Source organism: Malaclemys terrapin, chromosome 17, assembly GCF_027887155.1.
Source record: "Malaclemys terrapin pileata isolate rMalTer1 chromosome 17, rMalTer1.hap1, whole genome shotgun sequence".
NCBI lineage: Eukaryota > Metazoa > Chordata > Testudines > Emydidae > Malaclemys > Malaclemys terrapin.
In genome coordinates, this window is record NC_071521.1 from 5,119,981 (window position 1) to 5,146,392 (window position 26,412).

Below are 26,412 nucleotides of genomic sequence, written 5' to 3' on the forward strand. Positions count from 1 at the left end.
ATCCCTGCCCCTCATATCCTGTATCTGTCTCCCCATATCCCTGACACCCCATATTGCAGTATCTGTCTCCCCATATCCCTGCCCCTCATATCCTGTATCTGTCACCTCATATCCCTGACACCCCATATCGCAGTATCTGTCTCCCCATATCCCTGCCCCTCATATCCTGTATCTCTCTCCCCATATCCCTGACACCCCATATCGCAGTATCTGTCTCCCCATATCCCCACCTCCTATTGCCCCCCATCCCTGACACCCCCATGTCCCCCTCCCCATATCCCTGACACCCCTGTGCCTCTGCCACTCCATAGCCCCGCACATCCCCTCACCGCAGGGGGAAATGCGGGGCTCCCCCACCCAGGGCAGCCGGAAACCAGGGGGCCCCGCGCTCCGCCCCGAGCCCTGGGGGCCCTGCTGAGCGGGGCCGGGGCGGGGCCTGGCGCAGGGGGCGGCCCCGGGGCGCTCAGGGCGGAGGGAAGCGCGGGGCTGGCGGCTAGGGTGCGGCCACTCGGCGGAGCGGAGGGTAGCGGTTCGCAGCGGACGCGGCTATGGCGGACAAGCAGGGCGCGAGACCCGACCGCAGCCGGCGGGTGCCGGACACCTTCAGCGGTAAGGCGCGCGGCGGGCCGGAGGCGGGAAGCGCCCCTCAGGGCTGGCAGAGCCTCGCGCTCCGCGCCCCTTCCCTCAGGGCGCTGCCTGCCCCCGGGCCGGGCCGGGCCGGAGGGGCCCGTGTGACCCTGGGTGGGTCTCGAGGGGAGCCGCTCGCTGCGGGCCCGAACAAGGGCAAAGTTCGCTTCAGACGCTTCGCAGCTTCCCAGGCGGCACCACCCCCCCATGTGTCCGGTTACCCAGCTCGCCCGTTCCCTTTCCTTGGGCTCCCACCCCCGCTGCGGGCACCGATACAGCCTGCGCGCAGCTTCTGTGCCAGCCCGGCCCCCCGGGCACAGGAACAGCTGGAGCTTGTGGCGGGCTTGAACTTGCCAATGTTGGTTGGACACGTTCCTGGCGGTGCCATCCCGTGACCTCTTTAAACATTGATCATTAATTCCTGGAGACGCCAGGATAGGGTGACCAGATGTCCCGATTTTATAGGGACAGTCCCGATATTTGGGACTTTATCTTATATAGTTGCCTATTACCCCTCGCCCTCTGTCCCAATTTTTCACACTGGCTGTCTGGTCACTCTACTCCAGGACCGTCCTGCAGGGTTGGCAACCCTAGGTTGGTAGCCTAAAACGAGACGAGCTAGACCAGCGCCCAGTGTCACCACCCTACAGTAGAGCCTCCGAGTTCGCAACCCCAGAGTTACGAAATGAACAGTCAGCCACACACCTCATTTGGAACTGCGGTGACCAGATATCCGGATTTTTATACAGACAGTCCCGATATTTGGGATTTTTTCTTATATAGGAACCTGTTACCCCCTCACCCCTGTCCCGATTTTTTCACATTTGCGATCTGGTCACCTTAACTGGAGGTACACATTCAGGCAGCAGCGGGGGGGGGAGGGGGTCAATACAATACAGTGCTGTGTTAAACATAAACTACTAAAAAAATAAAGGGAAACAGCATTTTTCTTCTGCATAGTAAAGTTTCAAAGCAGTATTAGCTCAATGTTCAGTTGTAAACTTTTGAAAGAACTGTAATGTTTTGTTCAGTTACGAACATTTCAGAGTTATGAACAGCCTCCATTCCCAGCGTTCGTAACTCTGAGGTTCTACCGTATGTCCAGAAACAAAATGTGTGGCACCGGCCTCTTACAAGATTGGCTACTCAGAATGGGGTACACAGCAAAAATGGATGAGGAGGAGGTTTGAAATTGGGTTAAATTTTTAAATCAGTCTAAAGTTTTCACAGTTCCTTGTATGAGGTGTCAACTTGTAGTAATGGGAATAAGAAGGTAGGGAAAGGGGGTTCATTTCATTAGCAAATGACCTGATGTGCAGTTTTCTTTTGGACAGAAACTAATATGGCTGGATCACTAAGAAGTGAAACTCCACATATAATTAAGATCCTTGTCAACAAAGCTAGTCCCCTTAGGGACTTCTAACTGTAAATGAGAATAAGAAGAACTGATTTGTTTACTCCACTAAATGTGTTTGGTATTAGCAAAATGTTCGATGGATGAGAGTGACTAACCAGATTATTCAATATAATAGTGGATTTTAAAACAACAAACTGTTCTATTAAGGATGAGATGGTGAAAATAGCATCATATGCTTATAATTTAGGAAGTGGCTGATGGTTCCATAGTAGGGTGAGCAGATGTCCCGATTTTATAGGGACAGTCCTGATTTTGGGGTCTTTTTCTTATATAGGCTCCTATTACACACAAACCCCGTCCCGATTTTTCACATTTGCTGTCTGGTCACTCTATTGCAATGGTTCCCAAACTTTAACAACTTGTGAACCCCTTTCACTAAAATGTCAAGTCTCGCGAACCCCCTCCTAAAAATGAATATTTCCAGGGATTTTCTCCTTTACCTGACTATAAATTATAAAAGCAGTGGTCTTGGAAATATTACACACTATTTATTATTAATTATTATTTATCATGACAGTATTTTGATTACATTATGAAAACAGCAACACACTTCCAAGATCTCACTTTCGTAGTTTGGATCACTTTGAATAAGCCCTTTATAAGACAAGGCTCCTATGTTTCATCAAGGAGTATCAGATGTGAAACAGCATGAAGGTATTTAAAAAACCCACTCAAAGAGTTCCTCCTACACAAACATTCAGGTCTTGAGCAGTCCTGGCAAACAACGCACATTACAACAAAGCTTAAACTTGTTCTTTATAATAATTTTTAAAACAATACTAGCTGCCTATTTAATTTGAAAAACAGCAAAAAATATCCACCTCCCTTTCCATTTCTTGTAAGGAGTCTTGAAGTTGAAATCTCCTCAGTGTGATCGATACACTTGCTTTGATCTGCTCAGCTCTTGGAAGTCCAGGGGCTCCAGGCTGCCTGGGGTCCCTAGGGACAGCTCTGTCTGCCATTAGGGATTTTTTTTTCCCAAGAACCCCCTATAACATTTCGTAAACCCCCAGGGATAGTTCACAAACCCCAGTTTGGGAACCACTGTTCTATTGCATAGGATTGGTGGGATATGAAACAACCCTGACAGCAGGATTTTCAAAATAATCATAATGGAAGTTCATAAAACTTTATTTTAACCAAATATTAATTTGTACGTACACACATGCATGCTTCCATCACTAGACACAGATCACTCTTCTTCAATTTCCACTTTTTTTTCTGTTTCTCAGTGGTGCTTTACACTAGCAGTTTGGGCTATACTAGAAAAAGTTGGACTATCCAACATTCTTTGGTCTTTTGGGTGTCATGTATTATCTGTTCTTATCACTTTAACATCTCATATGACTTCTCAGAGTTGGTTTTCAGAGGATGAACTCAATATAACAGATATTTTCCATGTCTATCATCTTACAATGCTAATTTGACTACTGAAAACCAGTTTATTTTGCCATTAAATACATGATGTAATGGAGATTGAGACAGCCAGAATGCGACTAAATATGGGTTTATTCTGTGCTGTAGTCAGTTTGGGGTGGAGGGAATTATTCATAAGATTGTTTCAATATAAAGGTTTAGTTGAGCAGCTTGTGTTGTGTAAATATCAGCATGCCGGTTTGTATTGTTAGGCATGGGGCCAATGCCTAGTTCTGGTATCCACTAAAATATCTATATCATTCTTTTTTATGATATTTAGATATTAATAACTAAACCAGTCATTTTGAATAAGTGCCTGGAATAAGATTAAGTGAATTTCTCTCTTACCTTTTCACATTCCGAGTTATCAGTCATTCAGAAGTTGTTGTATGCTTTGTTCTCATGGAGGCTAAGACACCGGCTGTACATTATTTTTCCCATAGTAGATGAAGTATTCATACAGTAAATTGATACGACTTACTGATGTCTATAATTATTTTGATTCAGTACAATTTGCCATCATTAAATCCATTCATCACTCCAGCCATTAATGCAGAATGGAGTATTAATTGCTTATAAGGAGATAGAGTTGCTTAATTGTAACCAAGGAGAAGTAGAGAAGCTTGTGTAAAAGGTCTGTTGCTGGCTCTAAGAGTACAAATTTGTCGCTGTCCTTTTGATTGACAGTATCCTACCCAACTGGCTAGGAGAGGATCAGTAGTGGTAATAGTTCACTAGAGACCAAAATAACAAACTTGCACAAGGGAACAAAGAACAAACCCAATAGTTATCAGTGGGTGTGCCCCAATAGGATGGAAGCATCCTAGAGGGACAGATACTCAGTCCTCATCCCGTTAACTTTTTAAAAAATTGGTATTAGTGAAATGTGTTGAACTGACGTATCTGGAGAGTTAAGTCATCTGTCTTAAGTACAGGTACAGCATGGGCAGTATAAATACAAGTTTCTGCCCCAACACTGGTTTATAGAGAGACTTTCTTTTAGGGATGAGTGGATAGGTCAGTCCTCACTTTTTTATTCTGCCTTGCTGCTAAGGGGGTAAATCGGTGCCGGTGGTGGTGGCTTTTGCAATATGGACAACTCTCCATTCTTAGCTGGACTGAGACTGCCAAACTTGTTTATATTGTCTAGTGGTCAGAGTATCTCTGTTCCTGAGGGGATCCTTAGCTCTCTGAATGCTAACTTGACTTCTTAATCATGTTTACGATCCCATAACTCTATATACAAAACCCAGTTGTGATGTTACAAACAGAGGGTGACTGATTTTTAAATAGGGACTAAGCAACAGAAGACCAACTGTTAATGAAACAGACCTTGTTTTCTTGTAAATGTCTCTTGTAATAAACAATAGAAGGAAATAAAATACAAAACAAATGGTATTGTTTATAAATAATATGTATTTTGAAAAGTTACAGGAGACATCAACATCAAGCTAAGAATGCTAAACAAGTGATATGGTATGGAAGTGGTTCTCAACCAGGGATACGCAGAGGTCTTCCTGGGGGTACATCAACTCATCTAGATATTTGCCTAGTTTTACAATAGGCTACATAAAAATCATTATCAAAGTCAGTACAAACTAAAATTTCATACAGACAAAATGAGAAAGTAAGTAATTTGTCAGTAACAGTGTGCTGTGACCCTTTTTTGTATTTTTATGTCTGATTTTGTAAGCAAGTAGTTTTTAAGTGAGGTGAAACTTGAGGTACTCAAGACATATCAGACTCCTGAAAGGGGTACAGTAGTCTGGAAAGCTTGGGAACCACTGTGGTATGATATGGCCCAGAAGCTGTTTAATGGGCATGCAGGATCTGCCTTTCAAAGAATTGTCGAGCAAGGTTTTTTTTCTCTTCACATGCTGAAACAGAAGAATTAAAATTTGTATTACAACAATAGGTGACGTTTCACCTGTGCTAAGCTGCTAGCACACATGGGACTCAGATATTTCTGCCTATGAAAACCTGCTCAGAGCAGAGTTAGATAGCACTATGGTAAACAGCTTGCTATTGCTGGTAGTTGCTGTAATACAGGTACTGACTTTTGTAGACCTTGACCGCTCTAGGGAGTTACGGTTCTGAAAAATGATGCAATTCTGTAAGTGGTAGCAGTGGTGGAAGCTGTAGTGTAGACGGGACTCAGGCATTTTTACCAGTATGTAATACTACTCTGTTTTTGAGTCTCTTACTGTGGAGGAATTATCTAATGGATTTTCTCTTTGTTCATTATGATTATTAAAGTCAGTTTTTCAGCAGTTGCCTAAAAGATTCCTGTATATTAAAGCTTAAATATATATCCTCAACAATAAATGCTAGTGATCATGCAGTGTGCGTGTATGACTTTTTCTTCTCCTGAGATAGAGTGGGACAATATTTGTCCCTGTCAGGTTTGACTATGTAGCAATGTGGAAATGTTCGTTCCTACTAATATTTCATATGAAATGCTGTTGAAATTTGTGTATGATTGTGAAATATACGGTTAGTCTCTAGACCACTCCTTTCCTGATGAATCCCGTAAAAAATGCTAGGATTTCCCAAATGAGCTAATTCTGTAGAGTTGGTTGGGTGTAAAAAGCCAAGCAGGGCATTAACTCTCTCTGTTTTGCATCCGAAGAAGTGGGCTGTAGTCCACGAAAGCTTATGCTCTAATAAATTTGTTAGTCTCTAAGGTGCCACAAGTACTCCTGTTCTTTTTGCGGATACAGACTAACACGGCTGCTACTCTGAAATCTGTTTTGAATGGCATCTTGAGCTCATCCTGACAACTTCTCTTGTGATCTCATGAGTATCCTATCACTGAAAAATGCTATTAAATATTGATACAGCAATAAAGCACTGACGTAAACTACCTTTCTGCTCTCACAGTAAAGGTGTGTTTGTTCATGTGAATTCCATTAGCATTGCAGAGCTGTATTCTACCAAGTTTTATTTTGGGTTTGACTTTGAATAAGTGAATTGAAACATTCTGGTTTTAAATGCCTTTTTTAAAAAGTAGGCTGAACTCTCAAACACATGTTAAACAACTTCCATCCAGAAAAGATTTTTCCATTTACCTCTTTATTGGTAGCTCTGAGAAGCAGCAGTGGGACAGGAAGTCTGATTGTGAGGAAAGTTTCCTGGGATTTGGGAAGGGTAAAAGCTTGTTTAGCCACTGAAAAATCTGATTCTATACAACAAAAAATTGCTCCTTTGTAGGTTTAAGCCAAAACCTTTTATTATCCTTTTCAAAATCTGAATACTCACAAGGAAAGACTAAGTACACTGGGTCAAGACACAATTGAATAACCCAGTGGTTGCCCAAGAACTACAGGAAATTGTTTGCTGATTTGGCAAACTATATTTCCTTCCTGAATATACAGGCATTTTGTGTCCATTATACACAATTTCTTTGTGGAGGAGAAGGAAGAGGAAGATACAGATGTTACATTTTGAAGGCTCTTAGAAACCAGAAGGCCCAAATTTAAGAAGGACAGATTGCAGCACTTTAGCTGCTGACATATATCATATCTACATCCAGTTCTGCATCTCCAGTAAGCTGACATAAATGACCGTGAACATATGGATATATATTATAGTCATTCTTTGGTAACCTACTTCTCAATATATAACGAAAGTGATAATATAGTAAATAGAGTAACAAAACTGCACAAGCTGATTTCCCCACCTTCCCTGTCTTAATAGAACAGATAATCAAATTCACCAGCTTTACAAATTGATTGAAAATTAAGGTATTCAGCATAATTTGACATACTGAGCGCGGATTTATGTAATCAATTAATCTAATAAGTTATTATTGTAGATAACATACACTTGTGGCAGTGATTATGTGTGGGCATGAGGACCACAAACCTGTAAAATCTGCTTCTAGCTGTGTGTGTTTTCTCTCAGATTTTGGAGTCTATGGCAGCTTGTGGAAAGGCAAAATCCTCCTCATATCCATATGATAGTACTCCCCTTTGGTATTTTCCCCCTCTTCCCCCATGCAAGAGTGGCTATCCCCTTGGCATTCCTCTCACAGGAGTTCCAAATGTGTAGGGAGAGCAGAATATTGAAGTTCAATACAGAGACACTTGTACAGGAACTCATCCTTATTAGGCAACTACTTGGTATAAGACGTGGCCCAAAATACACTAAATAAATTCTTTTCCACCTCCTGTTTTAAGCAGCCAGTTTTTGTCAGTTCCTTGATTGGTTGCATATACCAGATTTCACTGAACTATTTTGTGGAAACAAAGATAAACTTGCTCTGAATTTGCAGAATTCAGTCTCTCTCTGCTTTCCTGTTTCTATTTGGGAGAGCCTCCCTTGTATTTACTAGATACAGTATATCCATTACTGTACAAATACATTTATCTTACCCTTCATTAACCAGCTGTCTGCACTAACCGGACAACCAGGACTTCAGGGCCAGAAGCGGGTGATCTCGTCTGTGGCCGCTAGATGGCACTGCTGCAATTTATTTTCCAATTCTCCGGTTTATCCGGATTTTTAATTATCCAATCTGGCTCCGGTCCCAATTAGATTGAGTAAATGGGGTTCTGTTGTACTGAGGTTTGAAGTATGGATTTCCATATTTTGTATGATAAAGCTTTATTTTTTATTTTAGGTTAGGTTGCTATGTGCTGAGGCCACTGCCAATCATGTTGACCAATATTGTTTCCTTCTACCCCCGTCTGTATCCATCTGTTTACTCTTATTTTATTCTTAGATTGTAAGCTTCTTGGGGCAGAGACTCTTTTTGTTTGTATTTGTACAGCATCTAACACAATGGGGTCCTGGTCCATGACTAAGACTCCTAGGCCCTACATTAATACATTAATAATAATTTGTTTTTGATGAGCTTTTGTATGGTGCTCACTGCTGTAGTATCAGGTGATCACATGGACCCACAGGTTAATCCTCACAATATGCTTCTGGGATGGGAGGAGTGTCATTTTACAGACATGAAAGTGAGGCACCTACAGTCACACCAGGACGCTGTGGTAGGACAAGGAACAGAACCCAGTTCTCAGAATCCCAGTCCAGTTCACAAACCATTCTTCCTCTCTGCCCATTTCTAGCTCATTCTATTAATCTGTCTTGATCTGATTCTCTTGTTCCCGTGGAAGTGGAACTCCATTCTACAGTTACCTGTACTGAAACCGAAACATGTCTTTTTTCATCCCAGAATCTAGTATGCTGCACACCTGTTCTCTTAGCAGTTCTATTGTCAATTATTTGATGGGCATTTAGTGAAAAGAATGATTTGTTCTTTGTCACACTCTGCCAAGCTCTACGGTACTGTTCAAATCTGTTAGAAGTGTTAGAATCTGTTAAAAGTGGGTGGGAGGTGGACTGAGTCCAGGAGTGAATGCTGTATATAAAGCTGTGCGAAACCTTTTTTTAAATATACTTGATCTGAGGACATGTAGTGTCTGTCCAAGCAAAAGGCACAGGGCTGAGATGGGGCACCAAACATATTACAATATCCTCTTTCTTTTTTTTTTTTTTCTCCCAAGTGACTTTAGTGCCGGCAAATCGTATTGAAATCACTGTCCCGGAGACCCAGTTCGAGCCTGACCACCTACACTACAATGAAAAGCCCCTGAGCCTGAGACTTGTGAACCTGAGTTAGCTAGCATGGGCCAGCTGTGCATTTTTAATGGCATTGTGAACACACCCTGAATGACCAGGTTTTGACAGCTGTTTGTTTAATAGTTTTGTGCACAATTGTTTATCGTTTCCTTGATTACCAAATTGCAGCAATAGTTTTTGTCCTCTGTATGTCCCCGTTACCCACAAATAACCTTATTACTCAGAGCTACTAAGCAACAGGTCATGGGGTCTTTCCTTCAAGAAGCCCTGAGTTGGTATTGTGAGCACATGCTTGAGCTAACTTGTCTTTGATCTTTCTTTTCATCCTTGGCTAAGGACAGGAGGCTAATCAGTTCATCCTACCTTTCTGGGTAATACTGGATTGTGACATCCATCCTCCTTCAAGATAAATTAGATTGTCTTAGCTGAAAGGCCAAAGAATACCTCAGAGCTGATCTGTTGACTGAAGGAGTAAACTAAGCCTCAGGGCTTCTTTTACTGACTTCTTGTGTGAGGTTGGTCAGATCAGTTTAGGCCTAAATTTTCAAATTTTTGGTGTCTCAATTTGAGACCCTTGGAGCATGATTTTTTGAAGGCACTGAATAGATGCAGCTCTTACTGATTTCAATGGGGGTTGTGGGTGCTCAGCCCCTCTAAAAAGCGGACCCTAGTTGTCTAAAGTTAAGTGCCCAAAGTCAGTGGACACACTTGAAAAATATAGACTTTAACGTCTCTAAGAGCGTCCCCATCTATGAAACGGAACCATACTGACCTGCAGGACTTGATAGAGCGGGGAGCAGGGGACATGCGGGTTAATCCTTTGTGAAGCAATTGAGTTACTTTTTATATATATATATATATATATATATATATATATATATATATATATATATATATAAACTCAATTGCTTCACAAAGGATTAACCCGCATGTTCATATATATATATAAAATAGGGCAGGGGTGGCCAGCCTGAGAAGGAGCTAGAATTTACCAATGTATGCTGCCAAAGAGCCACAGTAATACATCAGCAGCCCCCACCATCAGCTCCCACCTACCAGCAGCCCCACTGATCAGCGCCTCCCCCACCCTCTCCGCACCCCCCAATCAGCTGTTTCGTGGCGTGCAGGAGGCTCTGGGGGGAGGAGCGAGGGCACCGCAGGCTTGGGGAAGGGGGTAGGAAGCGGTGGAGTGGGGGCAGGGCCTGGGGCAGAGCCAGAGGTTGAGCAGTGAGCACCCCCCAGCGCATTGGAAAGTTGGCACCTGTAGCTCCAGCCCCGGAGTCGGTGACTATACAAGGAGCCATGTATTAGCCTCTGAAGAGCCGCATGTGGTGCCGGAGCCACAGGTTGGCCACCCCTGATATAGGGAATTGTAATTTTATTAAATTTAGAAAATAATCAGTTGTGTGTTTCCTGAGGAGAAAGACACAGAAGTCTTCAAATAAAACCCAGCTGAAGCTGATAGGTTCTCTGACCACTATTCTTAGAACTCCAACATCTGGTTAGCACAGTCCATTGCTTAATAAATCCCAGGTCCTGTGAAATGGATTGAAAAGCGGAGTTTGCGTAGAATGGCAATTATGTCAGGATAAAAAGACTTTTTGTTTACAGTTGAGCATGCACCATTTTGATGTTTGTGGAATATAGCAAAACCCAGAAGCATGGTCCAAAGGAAAGTCTTATAATTTAGATGTTAAAGTATTGTGTTATGTGTATCTTAGCAGACACATCTTAGCATTGTGATTTTTTTTTTAATTTTATTTCATTATTTATTTTTTGAATACATGTTCTTGTACTACATGTCAGAACTTTTGTTTTTAAGGATTTTAACGGGCTAAGGAGTGGGGGTGATGGTGGGGATGAATTTCAGTGGCATAGTGGTGGTTTTAATCCCCTAGTATCAATGCAGCTTTTGCCCGTGATCAGTTTCACCCTGGGAACTCTAAAGTTGGCAACAGAGACTTTTGGACGGTAGCTGAGACTCTTAGCTGGAATGATAAGGAACTTCCTCTTCAATGAGTGTCCATTTTCATGTCTGCACCTGACAGCTCAGCATCACCCTAATGGCAGTTGGCAGACTCTTCTCAAGCTCTGAACCATTCAGAACTACTGGTTCTTGTTCTTCCTTGCTCCAGGAAACCTTTCTTGTGGAGTCTGGGTGAGAGAGAGGGCAGCCATTTCACAGCAGAGGACTAGCATGTATTCCTCTAATATGAAGACCTTTCAGCAGGAAAGTGCTGAGCAGGAACATGTCCTTTGCTGAGGGGCCAAGGAGCTCCCTAAGCATTGTATCTCATCCTCCTTTCTAGAATTGTTTTTGACAGGACAGCTCTGAGAATGGGCATCTTCTTGGGTCTTCAGGTGATTTTTTTTTTGTGGGGGGAGGGGGGCAACTGCAGCACTTGGCACCTTCTGTGATAGGTTACTCAGGATTCAGTGGTGTAAATCACTAGAATTATTTGCAGAAGCAATTGGTATTTTACCTCTTTCTTGGGCAAACATAGCAATGTGTTCTTCTTCTTGCTTCTAAATCAGCCTGACAAACAGGTTTCTACTATTAAATTCACAATCTTTCCTGGCAGAGAGAGAGAGGAAAAGGATTTGAGTAAAATATTGCAGTGTCTTAAATTTATATCTTCATATCTTAAGGTACGTGGATTAAACATACTTCAATTCTGTGATTTCATTCACTTGCCCCAATTCTGCTCTCTGAGGTTTACAAATGCAGCTTTAGAGACGTCAGTGGAAGCAAAAGCAGAATTAAGTCCATAATGTGGCCAACATGCTCTTATTCTAATGAGATTTGGCTTTGTCCTAAGGGATGTTTCTCATGATGATTTATAGCATGGAATGTGTAGTTGTATCTTTAAATTTTAATGATTTAATAGAACAAAGATGGTTCTGTTTTAACTATTAAAATATCTACATTTTTCTTCCAGAAGAGACCGACACTAGCCTTGGTGTGTGTGGATGGTTGCTAGTGATCATTTCATTCTTCTTCGTCCTTATTACCTTTCCAGTCTCAATCTGGCTGTGCATAAAGGTAAAGATGTTCACGTGAAAGTTTAATCCAAAATTTAAAAAAAGCGCAGATTGTTTCCTAATAGTTTAACAACATTGTCCAATTCACTGTTTTGTCTCAAAACCCAGCTGGTCCTGATCCCTCTTACTTTGACCATAATACATGGTTAAGGACAATCCTTAACATCTCAGTGTATTCAAGCCCAGCGCACAAGAATTGCCATGTTTCTGTAATATCAGTCAGAAGGCTAATTTCAGTGGCATCTCAATTACTACTCTGTAGGAAAGAAGAGGAAAGGGAGAACGCTGAGAGGTTGCGGGAGAAGAGAGGAATCTCAAATTTTCATCCCTGTCTAAACTGCATTGGAGGGTCAAAATAATAGCAAGAACAAGTATTAATTTTGAGGAGCCACTCCTTACATTTATAATGGAATGACAAGCACTTACAAGGTTGTGTTATCACTCAATTCCCTAAGCTTGGGGTTTCTGGACCCTGGGAAAATGCTTATATTTTGGCTTAATCTCAGTTTTTTTAATGCATTTCAGTTGGGGCACAGGAAATTATAAACCTTTTATTAAAAAGAAAAAAACACAACACAACCTGAAAAATTAGAAATGGAAAGGCCATTAGACCCTATCTAGTCCATCTGCCCCGCCTCAGTGCAGTAGTGCTCCTGATAGTGTATTTCCAATGTTTTGTCCCCCTTCAGGTGACAGAGCTGCCATCTCTCTCCTTGGAAAATTACTCCACATCCCAAAAGATTTAATCCTTTAGAATATTTTTCTGACCGATAACCCCCTTTAGTATTTGTTGCTTAGAACAGCTGGGGTGAGGACATGAAAAGTGTGCATGTTACGTTCTGCAAGACCAGAGACTGTTCAGAGTTATCCTTAATATATTTAGAAGCCAAGATATTGTATCTAAATTCTTGATGGAGACTTTTGTATTAAACATCTGATTTCTCATTACAGATCATAAAGGAATATGAGCGAGCCATCATCTTTAGACTTGGACGCATCGGAAGGGGTGGAGCAAAAGGACCAGGTCAGTCCTATGTAGGATCCAGCATAAGGCATGTGATTCAGTTATATGAGGTCTGCAAGATGAAAGCACATTGGCAGTGTAAAGGCACTTTATTAGCTTGGTACTTTTTTTAAATGACTCACCAAATGAATTAATGGATTTCTTTGAAATTTAACCCAAACAAATAGGCATCGGGTGGCCTGTCTTAGCTTAAAGTAAACATTAATTGCCTAGAAAATAAAATATTTCAAAATTATATTATATGTCAGGTCCCCTCAATATAAATTGGAGTTTAATGGTGGCAATTTTCTGAGCAAAACTGAAGAAATTTTTATTTCCCTCTCTAATTTATTGGAGGGACTGTATGGTGTTGGATGTGTCTTTCAAACTAATTTCAGTAAAACTCCTCTTATCAAGTAGCCACAATTATATTTAGTGGAGGTAATGTCTTCAACTTACATTGGTTACATCGAATAGCTCTTTGTTTATACAGTGATTCCCTGTCCCCCAAGCTATTTGGATATACAGGTTTCAACTCTTTACACCGGTTGTGATTTCTTTTGGAACATGCTCTACCTGTAGGGTGCTCAGGGTCTGAGGGCTAACGTGCCTAATAAATACATAAAATTATAAATTGTTGTAATTTTGTAGGGAGTGATAAAATAGGAGTCCTTGTAGTTTGCCTCTAATGTAATTCATTTAAGGTTACTGGATTCATAGCCCTTGAGAATGAATGCTTCTGCTTATCCAGTGAGTAGTATGTTACAAGCAGTGACTCCCTAGCTTCTCTGTCCCCTCCCTATGAAGTGAGTCTCATCCAGCCCTCCTTGGGCTATGCATATTTTTTAGGAGAGAATAGGGAACAATATATGAAACAAGCAATCTAATCAAATGAAGGCATTTTTTTTTTAAATTAATATGTGGGGTAAAGTTTTCAAAAATGCCTACATGACTTAAGAGCCTAGATGCTTTTGAAAATGGGACTTAGGTTCCTAAGTCACTTAGATACTTTTGAAAACTTTATCTGTGTACTTTAGAAGTGGTGCCAAGACCTTAAAGGATTACAACATTGATTTCAGCTGCCAAGCCTAATGCTGGGAATGAGCAGCAGAAGCACTAATTTCCTGTCATATTATCCCACGATCTTGGTGCTTCTGGAATGTTTTCCCCATGTCTGGACATGGGAAGTAAATAATGACATCCCCTCCCCAGTGCCAAGGAGCCACTTGTAACCAGATTTTCAAAAGAGCTCAACTCCCTAAAGGAGAGATTTTCAGAAGAGCTGAATGCATTGTCACACATTGTTGATATCTCTTGAAAATCCTAAGTGAGAGTGCTAAGCTCTTGAAAATCTGGCCCCTGATAATGTCTGAACCCAATTTAAGATCCACTAACTGCAGTGCAAAACCCTGGTAGTAAAAAAATAAAAAAAAAAAATAAAAATCAAAAGCTGCCAGGATCCTGACAAACTGTCTAGAAACATTGAACTAGGATGAGATGATCACAAATTGTTGCTAAAATAAACTTGTATAAATGGTCCACTGTTTCATTATATGGGGTGGATTTTTGTGTTCAGGTCTATTCTTCATCCTGCCCTGCACAGACAGCTTCATCAAGGTGGATATGAGGACAATCTCATTTGATATACCTCCCCAGGAGGTAAGTTTTCCCCTTTTTCTAGGTAGTGTCTTTACTTATTATCAAATGTAAACAGAGTTCAACACTCTGTACCCCTTTCTTCTCTTTAAGGTTCTCTGAACCCCCTTCTACTTCCTGATTTACCAAGAGATGTTTTCCAAGGAATTCTCTCCAGCTATTGCCCTATTAAAATCTGTTGGTATTGATCAAATCAGTTTTGTAAAACATGCCAGTGGAACTGTGTGTGTTTGGATTCTGAGCAGTGTGATCTGACACATTCAAAACTCTTTCCTTATGAGGTTACTGCTCCAACAAGTTTGTAACTAATGTATTCTGAGGTGTAAGAGCAGCAAGTGTAGCTGGCCAAGCAGACCACATGCCCCCTCCTCCATGACCCTTCTCAAAGGCCACAATCCCTTAGACATGTTCTCTACTTTTCCCAGCCCTGCACAGTGTAGTGTGTTTTTATTATCATCTTAAAAGGAACTAACATTATAAGTAGCCTCATGACTTTATTTTGTATGTCATTTTCCGTTGCCAGAGATCATCTCGCCCGAAGTCACACTTCGTTGTATCTATCCTTGACTATAAACTCCTTGGAGAGAGGCGGTGTCTTTGTTCTCTCAATTAAATGCCAAGCGTGTCTCTTGCACTGCTTATAAATATTAAATAATAATACAAACATAATAGATCATTAGAACTTGGCTTGGAAAGTCTCTGCAGTGTACCATTCCCACTGCAATCCAGATATGACATCTTAGTCCAATTAAAAGCATGCAGTGGATGTTTGGCAAATCCATGTCTCATTCCGTTATCAACAGCCATAAGAAAAGCAATAAATAAAACTGGTGTCAGGCCAGATGAAATCCATTAGGCCTTCTCGCTGGGAAAACTAATTTCTTAAGTAGCCAGCTGATGTGAGTGGTTACTCACAAGCTTTTCTAGAGTAGTTTTGAAGTGTTTTTTCCCATTCCTCCTGTTTACAAGGAGAGCCAAATTCAGTGCTTTAACAATACCAAAAAAAAAAAAAAAAAAGTCATAACCTTGCTGCTGCTTGGGAAGTGGTGCTTTTAAGCAGTACCATTCTAGCTATTCTTTTCATCTCTGTGGAAGCATCTGAATGCAGAGCTGTGTGTCCCTTGGCAAACCACAGTATTTTCCTCTCTCCTTTGAACCGTTAAGAAGCGATATAAACATTCGGTCCTGAAGAAGAGAGAGGGCTTCTGCCCCAGAGTCTGGTTAAGTTATCGTATGAGTGTTTGCAGTTTACATTGTATTTATGCACGTTGAATAGTAGAGCAATTTAAAACCTCCTCATCCAGCCAAAGTCAAAGCTGTCTTATGCTCAGAGAGGGAAGAGCACAGTTAAGTATTGTGTTGAGCCTTCCTATTCCTATGTATGTACTTTTGTAACACGTGCTTTAAAGAGGAGAATGGAAAATATCAAAGTCCTTTCTCTGTGTTAAGTAGGTGATGGGGGTGTTATAAACTGATGTAAATTGGTTGCCTCTTGCTATACTTGGAGTGCTGGATTATGCAACATGTAATTAAGCTATTTGTCTCCATAATGTCCTACAGCAATAAGATTGCAAAAAGGATTATTCAGAAGAAAAGCATCTGCAGTTGCACGTATTGGGGAAAATACTTGCAAGGCTTATCAGTGCCTTGGGCATTAACTGGCAGAAACCTCTCTCTATTGTATAACTTTCTATGGCAAGGTATCTTATTGGGGGGTTTAGACTTCTCTCTAAAGAAGCTGGCATTGGCCACTGCTGAGACAGGGTCGCAGGCTAGATTGGTTTATATGTCCATTTCTGTTTTGTCAGATAAGCACTGACTAATTTCAGGTTTCAGAGTAGCAGCCGTGTTAGTCTGTATCTGCAAAAAGAACAGGAGTACTTGTGGCACCTTAGAGACTAACAAATTTATTAGAACATAAGCTTTCGTGGGCTACAGCCCACTTCTTCGGATGCATATAGAATGGAATATATATATATATGTGTGTGTGTGTGTGTGTGTGTATATATACACACACACACACACACACACACACAGAGCATGAACAGGTGGGAGTTGTCTTACCAACTCTGAGGGCTGGTCCACACTAAGCCCCCAGTTCGAACTAAGATACGCAACTTCAGCTACGTTATTCACGTGAATAACGTAGCTGAAGTTGAAGTATCTTAGTTCGAACTTAAAGGTACTTGCCGTGGGTCCACACGCGGCAGGCAGGCTTCCCCGTCGACTCCGCCTACTCCTCTCGCGGAGCAGGATTACGGTGTCGACAGCAAGCACTTCCGGGATCGATTTATCGCGTCTAGACAAGACGCGATAAATCAATCCCAGAAGATGGATTGCTTGCCGCCGAACCAGCAGGTAAGTATAGACGTACCCTGAGAGGCCAATTAAGTAAGAGAAAGAAGGGAAAAAAACCAAAAACAAAAAAAAAATTTTGAAGTGATAATCAAGATAGCCCAGTACAGACAATTTGATAAGAAGTGTGAGAATAAGTACTGTCTGTACTGGGCTATCTTGATTATCACTTCAAAAGTTTTTTTTTTAATTTGTTTTTTGTTTTTGTTTTTTTCCTCTTACTTAATTGGCCTCTCAGAGTTGGTAAGACAACTCCCACCTGTTCATGCTTTCTGTATGTGTGTGTGTGTGTGTATATATATCTCCTCAATATATATTCCATTCTATATGCATCCAAAGAAGTGGGCTGTAGCCCACGAAAGCTTATGCTCTAATAAATTTGTTAGTCTCTAAGGTGCCACAAGTACTCCTGTTCTTTTTGCACTGACTAATGGATTTGTCTTCTGTTTTACCCACACCTACATGGAAATTCCTGTTTGAGGCATTCCTTTTAAAGAGCAGAGTAAAAATACCACTTCCTTTTTTCCTATCTGGTTACTAAGTAGGTCACCTACTTTGTTCTTCTTTTATATATTGACACACATAGTCAGGTGCATCTTATCTGATGAGTGTAATCTCATAAGTAATGTACCATGGATGTGAGAATCACAAGCACCCTATATCTACTATGAGATGGCACCCACGTTGTAAGTTACCTCCCCACATATACAAATATCAAACAAGTCCTCTGTCATTATACATTTTGATTGTCTGCTTTTTTGCTCTTAACCAGAGAGCAATCCTTAACCACGTGTGAATGGAATGGTCCAAACTCCTACCTTTGCATTTAAATAAAAACCATGGAGTTCTCAGCCCTATTGCTTTCTGAATGTTCTCAGAGCCTCCCCTGACAGAAGGACCTAGGGATTTGGGCACTCAATGATGTACGCTGCCTCACACTACTATTCTGTCCAGGGTGCTAATATGAGGTTTGCCCACTCTCTAATATATGGTATCTGTCCTTTTATCTTGCCACTTTGCTTATGACAGATTAGTCTGTTCTGCTTCTGTGAAATATTCTGGAACTAGTGAAGTAGGACAGGTATATTTAGTGTAAATGTCTCTTTTTACTGAGGGTTTGTTTGTTTGTTTTTGTTTACCTATATGGGGATTTTTAACACCTCATGACCTTGAGGTCAATAACACCTTATCGCAAACCTAGCAAAAAGTTACGTTTCAGTGACAAGCAGTTTGACCCCAAATTCCTCCTAGTCTAAAGGAGTTTAAGCCTGAGATGGTTCATTCACTTATATGCATATATGTAAATATACATACACATGTGTGCCCCTACGCATTGTATTCTTTTGAGATAGAAACAACCCACAGTTTTAGGACTACCCCCTCCTGGCAGACTCAGGATTGTTCCCCATATGGTATTACCAGCATATAATTGTGAGGGGAAAAAGATATAAATTTAGGTACAGAACTGTACCTCTTAAATACTTTACTAAATTATCTTTAACCCTAGAGAAAATGTTGTGACTCTTGTTGCAATTTTGAAAGAAAAAAACAGCTTTATTATTTTGATGGATTTTATTACAAATTAAGAAAAGGCAACCTTTAAATCAAAACTACTAACTACTATAATTGTTACTGAACTAATTAAGGATTAAACAGCACAAATATCAAATCAGAATTACAGTTAAAATGGAATCAACTATTGATTGTGTTCATCCAATGAGCCGATCAAGACATGACTCATGAAGTTAATGTAACACATGATCAGTTTTATACGTACACTCCCTGGAAACCTAAGGAGGTGCCCTGTTACTAGGTGACTTCTACAGCTGACTCATTCCCTGACCAGTTTATTTCTGCTATGATACGTAGTGATTAACAACCCATAAGTTCCCTTTGGGAGCAGAGTAGTTTGCACAGACACATTTGTATGGTCCATGTTAACACAAAGTGATTTAAAGGTGGACTTAAAATTTGGATACGCATATGCTATTTCTCACACACACACATTTGCTCATTCACATCTTAGAAAGTATTAAAGGAAAAATCATAATTAGGGGTGATAGCATTCCCTGTCAAACCACAATAGGAAAAAGAAAAAATTAAAATAAAAAACAAAGCGAGTGACTGGAGTTCACTGGTCTTCAGAACGTCAGAGGCAGGACTGCAATTCAGGGAACCAGAGGATGTTGTCTCTGCTCGATAGTTTATACCTTGTCTGCGGAGTTACAGATTGTCAAATACCTCTGAGTTTCTACATGTTCTAGATGTGAACAGGGATGTAATAGCTTCTTGTTTCTTATTTCACTCATACTTAGACTCATCCATATTTCGTTCTCTTAGTATTCCTTAAAATATTCTGGGCTTTTTGCTGGCAAAGAATTGGAGCGCTAGACAATTGGTGGCCTGATTGGATGAGGGTCATCTCAGAGCAAAAGACCTGTCAGATTCTATTAATATAAATCCTATTTAAGCTTAGAAGAAGAAGAACCTAAAGAAAATAGAAACTTGTAGACTAGGCCCCACTCAAATAGGCCCGTTTCTCTCTCATAGTAGTATAATTAGAGTTTCTTCTGTTGTCTTTTTCATTCTTCGTTGTTGTTCTGCTTAATTATTAGACTTCTTACCTCCCTATAGATCCTTACCAAGGACTCTGTGACAGTTAACGTGGATGGAGTGGTTTATTACAAAGTCCAGAATGCCACCCTTGCTGTTGCAAATATCACAAATGCTGACTCGGCCACCCGGCTCCTGGCACAAACCACCCTGAGGAATGTTTTGGGGACCAAGAACCTCTCTCAGATCCTGTCTGATCGAGAAGAAATTGCACACAGCATGCAGGTATGAGCAGTGCTGGGTGCATTGCTTCTCTATTCAGAAAAGCTGAACTATAGGGCTATGAGCACCTTGCAGGGTCAGGCTTGTACACCAGTACAGAGAAGAGCCGAGCATATCTAGGTGAACCTTGGATTTGGGGTTTTGTATGAAGCTTCCATGAGAGCTGTTGTGACAGCATACAAATATAAAAAGGAGCAAATGAGGCAATAATGGGCTAGTGAGGCAATGAGATCTAGTTTTTAGCTTTAAAAATTGTAGGTGGCAGGGTGGAGTAAAGAAAAATAATCCCAAAGAGGCAAAACTACTGCCTGACTCTAATAAAAAGGTCCTGCCCTGAGCTGTGAAGACTGCTGCAAAGGGATGCTAGAATCGTGGTCATGGACCCTTGAGAAGACCCTCCCCAGCTTGATGCAGACAGAATCTTGGGACAGAGGGAAGACCACTGTTGCCTGAAGGGTGGGTTGCACCAGTATTTCAGGCCGATGTTCTAGTTCGAAGAGATGACCACCAGCTTGTGTTCCCTTCTCAAAATGTTTGATATTACATGGTTCAACGATGACACAACCATCAGCTAAGTGCATTGAGATCCTCAGGTGCAAGGAGATGTCCAAATATTAATATTATTTATTGACTCAATTCATGTGTTCTGTGTCTTTGTTTAAACACTACATTATTATTTTTTTTACCCATGATTTTTGTAATGTAGCCAAGTAAATGAATCTAGCACCTTTGTCTTGCCTCTTTAACAGGTCACACTCGATGAGGCAACAGATGAATGGGGAATTAAAGTGGAACGCGTGGAGATTAAGGATGTAAAGTTGCCAGTCCAGCTACAGAGAGCAATGGCTGCTGAAGCAGAAGCTGCCCGGGAGGCAAGAGCCAAGGTAATACAGTAGCTTCAACATACTTTGCATTTTCATCAATAATGTCACGTGAAGCTCTCTCTGCAGATGGAGATCTCCAGCCAGAATAGCATGGGGTATGCAGGGCAAGATTCTGGTACAGCTGTCTTTGGAAGCCAGCACTCATCCTGGGTCACACCATCAGTCTCACTTTTTTGTGAACCCTGAAATCCCAACCTTCCCTACCTTCCCCCCAAGAGCAAGTTCTGAAAAACGTAAATAGAATGGAGTCTTGAGAGATCACGTGACCTAGTGGCTGAAGTGTGAGACTGTCATGACTTCTGCATTGTTTCCAGCTCTTCTATTAACTTGCTGTGGCTTTAGGCAAGTCCCTTATACTCTCTGTCTCCATTTCTCCATTTGGGGGGTGGGGGGAAAAAGAAACGAATGCATTAGGGAGCTCATGAGGCTAAATGTTTGTAAAGTAGTCTTCATCCATTTGGTGGTGTTACTCCCTTTTGCTTGTAGTGTAGGGTGGGAAAATCTGATGTAAAACATTTAAGATCCCCTGAGACTTCTGGTTTTGCTAGGTGGAACTCAGCCCTGTTGCTAAGCTCTGGGAAGCTCTCTCACTGGAAAAGACCTTGTGCTGTGGAACTTGCTCCCTCTGCTGGTTTCCAGATCCTCTGGGGAACCCGGGAAGCATTTTGTGTGTTTTGTTTTTACTGAGTTAGCTTGAGTGTGAAACTGCAGGTTGTGTTTAAGAATTCCAGTCTGAGACAGGGATTCAGAAGTTTGTCTCTCACTAGTAGGAACACGTTAATAGTCTGCTCAGAGCCTCGTCTGATCAGAAAAACAAATCTTCGTTTTGAAACCTGAAGATCACCATTCACCAATGGGAGGTTTCATCATAGTCCATTTGATGCTATGGAACTTACATTTGACTTAAGGGTATCCTTTTATTTCCCTTTTGACTCTTGGCATCCAACTTATTCATTATCATTAGGGCTACGTGTCTGTCACAGAGATTGCGGAAGTCGTGGAGTCTGAGACTTCCTGTGACCTCCATGACTCCTGCAGCAGCCAGTGTAGCTGACCTCAGGGCCGCCCAAGCAGCTAGCCCTGAGGCCAGGTGCTCAGGCAGCCCTGGGGACAGCCATGCTGGCCGCTGCTGGAGCAGCTCTGCAGCCAGCCGCTCAGGTGGTCCTGTAGCCAGGCGCGCTGGCAGCCCCGGGCAGCTGGCCCCAGGGACTACCCAAGCAGTGGCCGATGCAGCTGGCCCCAGGGACTCAGCAGTCCTGGGGCGGTCGGAGCAGCTGCTGGCCCCCCAGGCCTCCCTCCTCCCAGTGGGGGCCAGAGCGGCAGCAGCCCTCCCCCCCCCCCCCCCGTACTCCTCTCCCACTAGCGGGGGCCGGAGCAGCACCGGGTTCCCCCACACACAGTGGGCCCCTCCAAGATTCAATCATGAGTATTTTTAGTATAAATCATGGACAGGTCAGGGGCTGTGATTTGGTTTTTGGCCCATGACCTGTCTGTGACTTTTTTACTAAAAATACTCAGATTAAATCACAGCCTTAATTATCATATACAGACAGAGGAGAGACCCACCCCTAGGGAAATAGTTAATGAGACCTCTTGAGCCACTTGTATATTCCTGTTTAAAAATTGTTCAGACTCTTATATTTCTGTGGGGAAATAAAAACAAGAGCAGATCTGTATTTCATTGCTAGGAGTTATGGAAGGTGAACTTGGGAGGGCAGCTAGAAAGAGGCCTTGGTTCTAGGCAGTAACTTGTATTTCCAAATGGTAATTCCTAGACCTGTTCTGGGGTAGCTAAACAGTATGAAATCTGCAAATAATTTCACTTAGTCTGATGGTTAAAAGGATGGAGACTCATTGCAAGAGTAATCCGAGTGGACTATATTCTATAGAAAGAAGTATCCTCCACATACCTACCTTGCCCCACTCAGGACCCAGTACACTATAATTCACCATGCCACCACCCTCATCCTATCCAGTCTGGCTTCTGTGGGTTTAAAGGGATCTGGTATTGATGCACAGTCTCAGATCTGGACCCCCAGTGGGGTTACTAGCTGGTGAGATCTATCATCATGAGTTCTGATGTTGGTTTAGCTGTTCAGTATGTTGCAGTCACCCTTAAATCTGAGGAAAACCACTTTATATCTACCTCCCAGCTTGTTTCATAGCTTGATATTCAAAGTGAATCTTAGGCCACTGAACTATGAAGATGAGTTTATTCCTCTCTCTCCCATCCCAATCCCTCCCAGGGTGTAGCAGTAAAGTCAAAGAATATTGTGCTTTGATTTAGCTTACAGTAGAAGCCATGTTTAATGTATAGCTCTGTTGCACAGCAGTGGATTCAGGTTTAATTGGCCCCTCTGCTCAGGTTTCTGCAGTACAGTTTCCACTAATACCCACAAGAAGTGCCTACAAGGTGCAGCAGCAGCGTGTGCTATAGTCCCTTCTGCTGGATCCTAAAGGGGGTTGTTTGGCAGGGTCCTGGCAGCTGTTTCATAAGTACTAAATTCACGGCCATGAAAAATGTGTCCCAGACTGTGAAGTCTGGTCTCCCCTCATGAAATCTGGTCTTTTGTGTGTTTTTACCCGATACTATTCAGAGTTCACAGGGGAGACCAGCGTTTCTCAAATTGGGGGTCCTGACCCAAAAGGGAGTTGCAAGGTTATTTTAGGGGGGGGTCACAGTATTGTCACCTTTACTTCTGCGCTGTCTTCAGAGCTGGATGGATGGAGAGCAGCGGCTGCTGATCAGGCGCCCAGCTCTGAGGGCAGTGACCCACCAGCAGCAGCACAGAAGTAAGAGTGGCAATACCATACCAGGCCATCCTTACTCCTGCACTGAGCTGGCGGTGACTCTGCCTTCAGCGCTGGGCTCCCGGCCAGCAGCCGTTGCGCTTGAGCTGCCCAGCTCTGAAGGCAACGCTGCCACTAGCAGCAGCGCAGAAGTAAGGGCAATAGTACTGCACTCCCCCGCCACACACACACACACACACACACAATAACCTTGTACCCTCCCCCCCACACACACACACACAACTCCTTTTGGGGCAGGACCCCTACAACACTGAAATTTCAGATTTAAGTAGCTGAAATCATGAAATTTATGATTTTTAAAATCCTATGACCGTGAAATTGACCAAAATGGATTGTGAATTTGATAGGGCCCTATTCATAAGGTACAAATCTCTTAAGTTGTAAACCAAATCTGCACAACGGGTGCCCAAAACTTTTGTTTGAAGCTCTCTCATTTGAGCACTGTCTCGTCTTACAACGGAAGAGACTGAAATAGTCAAACTAGCCTCCATTTTAGCACTGTGCTAGACCTGCTGTTTCATGCATTTTTCTTCCTCAGGTAATTGCGGCTGAGGGTGAAATGAACGCCTCCAGGGCCCTGAAAGAAGCCTCTATGGTTATTTCAGAGTCCCCTGCTGCCCTTCAGCTTCGCTACCTGCAGACTCTGACCACCATCGCTGCGGAGAAGAACTCCACCATTGTCTTCCCCCTGCCCATAGACATGCTGCAGGGCATCATGGGTGCAAAACGCTAAACTGTTGGGATGTAGTGGGAAAGGGATCTTCCCCAGCAGGACTGGTCTGTGAAACCAAATTAGCTGCTACAGCTTAAAGCAATGTTAGCAGAGGGGATCTTTAAAGGGGCCTTTTTTGTGTGATACTTGAGTGTGTATGTGAGTGTGACTGATCAAAATCTTCTGCAATTTATATAAACAAACTCTGCTCTTAATTTCAAATAGATGCTTGTTTTAATGTTCCTGTGGGTCACAAGCGTTTCTAACCTGCATACACATCCCGTTTGCAAATGAGATGACCACTTTGTGTGAAGAGCTCACTTCTGGAAGGGCTGTGAGATGATCACACACCAGAGAAGTGGTTATCTCTCATCAGCCCCACACACTCTCTGAGGTGATGTTTCCTTTAGAGAAAAGGGTCCCTGGAGCTGGGTGTGGAGGGAATGTAAGCTGGAATCTCTTGGTAGCCACACACAGTTCCTTCAGTTCTGCCCAATTGCTAAAGTAAAACAATGTGTATACTCGATCTCTCTGAAAATCAGGTCAGTGGCTTCTTAAAATGCAGTCCTCCCTCTTGCAAGATGCAGCAGTTTGCCAGCACTGCTGAAATTAAACTTTCCACCCCGCCTTGCTGTAACAGTGGAAAAGGCATGAGCACACTGTAGTTATGGATACAGTGTTTGTATACGCTATCCAGTTGTCACGGTTTGTCTGTCTGTATTGATTAATGCCTTTTTTAAAGAATTTAAAATGTGTCTCGATCTGCCTTTATTTGTGCATCCGCTTTTTAAAGGAATGTTCCTTTTTTAAAAAAAATCTGAGTTTTGTTTGTACATAAGTAGCCTTTTTTGTCTTGATTTTAAATCTGCTTGTAAACCATTTGAAGTGCTGTATGTTAGTCCTAAGACTTGCATCTCTTGCAAATAAGGTAATTTTAAAGTCTTGTACTTCATTTTTTATAAAAGATCCATACACAGCTTTTCTGTCTGTTAGAGGAAATTGGTGACTATTTTTACTTGTTTTCTGCTGAAAAGCAACATTTGACATTCAACACTTACAGTTATGATTGCATACTATGTGAAGATTTCATAACCTTTTACCTTGTTAATCTTAGTGCAATGTATGGTACAAATTAAACAGTTCTATGTTCCAGTTTTAAAGAATGATGCAAGAAAAGAGAATTAGTTATTTGGTCCACTATTTCAACATTCAGGCAACTCCTTTCTTTTTCTGATCTCAATTGGATTACTTATTTGTAGTTTGGATTCCCTCTGACTCCCTTTCTAGTGTAATACTAGAAGTTTCATTGCTTTGATGTATCCAATTGATATTGCTCTGAGCAGTGCTACTAGTTTTACAAATCTCTGTCTCATCTGACTGGAAGCAAATGATCATAACAGAGAGAGCGAACAGGCAATTAAAATTCTCACGGTGATTTGCATATATAGCTAACCCCAGAAGCATGTGGCTTCTTCAGTTCTGCTAATCCTCGCCTTCACTTGCTTATCTCTGAAATTCACAGCCATATCTTGCACCTGTTTAGCGGATGTAACTAGAGATTGTGGTGAGATGTTGAGCCAGATTCTGCACTGGAACAACTCCACTGAGCTGGGCCCATCTTTAAGCACGGGGTAGTTGGAGTGAAGGACAAAAACAAACCTAAAGATAATGATGGATTCCAGAAGTGCCCTTGTTATCACGCTGCCCTTAATAAAGTATGTATTTTCTTGATTAATCACTTCTCGGGTGTGATTCATTTTGTGCTTATATCACTTCTATTTAGTAATGGAATGAGCCAAAAAGCACCTTTTTGTTCTTGACCAACATTTTCTGGATCAATTCTGACTGCCCCACAAACTGATTATGTGCATTAAGAACCGTTCCTGCAGCACTCCATTCTCCGTTGTCCGTGACTACTCGTCTGTCTTGTTCTTATACCTACATGCTATAAGTCAGGATTTCCTGTACGACAAAATGTAGTACGCAATCCTTTCATGAGGGCTTTTTAGCTGTAACACAGGCGATGTAAGAGGTGCTTATGGTGGAAGAGTCCAGTTTTGGTACC

General features: G+C 41.9%; 1 protein-coding gene across 2 annotated transcripts; it reads left to right on the plus strand.

The window, feature by feature from the left end:
- The first annotated feature begins 471 nt into the window (after positions 1–471).
- STOM (stomatin) lies at positions 472–26,082 on the plus strand. Of its 2 annotated transcripts, none has more exons than XM_054007281.1 (7): positions 472–609; positions 11,992–12,092; positions 13,043–13,115; positions 14,671–14,753; positions 19,740–19,943; positions 20,690–20,824; positions 24,174–26,082. In XM_054007281.1, the coding sequence occupies exons 1-7, from the start codon at positions 549–551 to the stop codon at positions 24,366–24,368; spliced, it is 852 nt and encodes a 283-aa protein (XP_053863256.1). In that variant the 5' UTR covers positions 472–548; the 3' UTR covers positions 24,369–26,082. The 2 variants fall into 2 exon arrangements, with proteins under 2 accessions (XP_053863256.1, XP_053863254.1); XM_054007279.1 differs by having other exon boundaries at positions 473–609; positions 11,989–12,092.
- The last annotated feature ends 330 nt before the right edge of the window (positions 26,083–26,412 follow it).

Bases quoted from the DNA above. Each gene is read 5' to 3' on its own strand.
- STOM (XM_054007279.1), top strand. From the start codon at position 549: ATGGCGGACAAGCAGGGCGCGAGACCCGACCGCAGCCGGCGGGTGCCG. The intron at 14,754-19,739 runs GTAAGTTTTCCC...ACCTCCCTATAG, and splicing joins TTGATATACCTCCCCAGGAG to ATCCTTACCAAGGACTCTGT. The intron at 19,944-20,689 runs GTATGAGCAGTG...CCTCTTTAACAG, and splicing joins AAATTGCACACAGCATGCAG to GTCACACTCGATGAGGCAAC.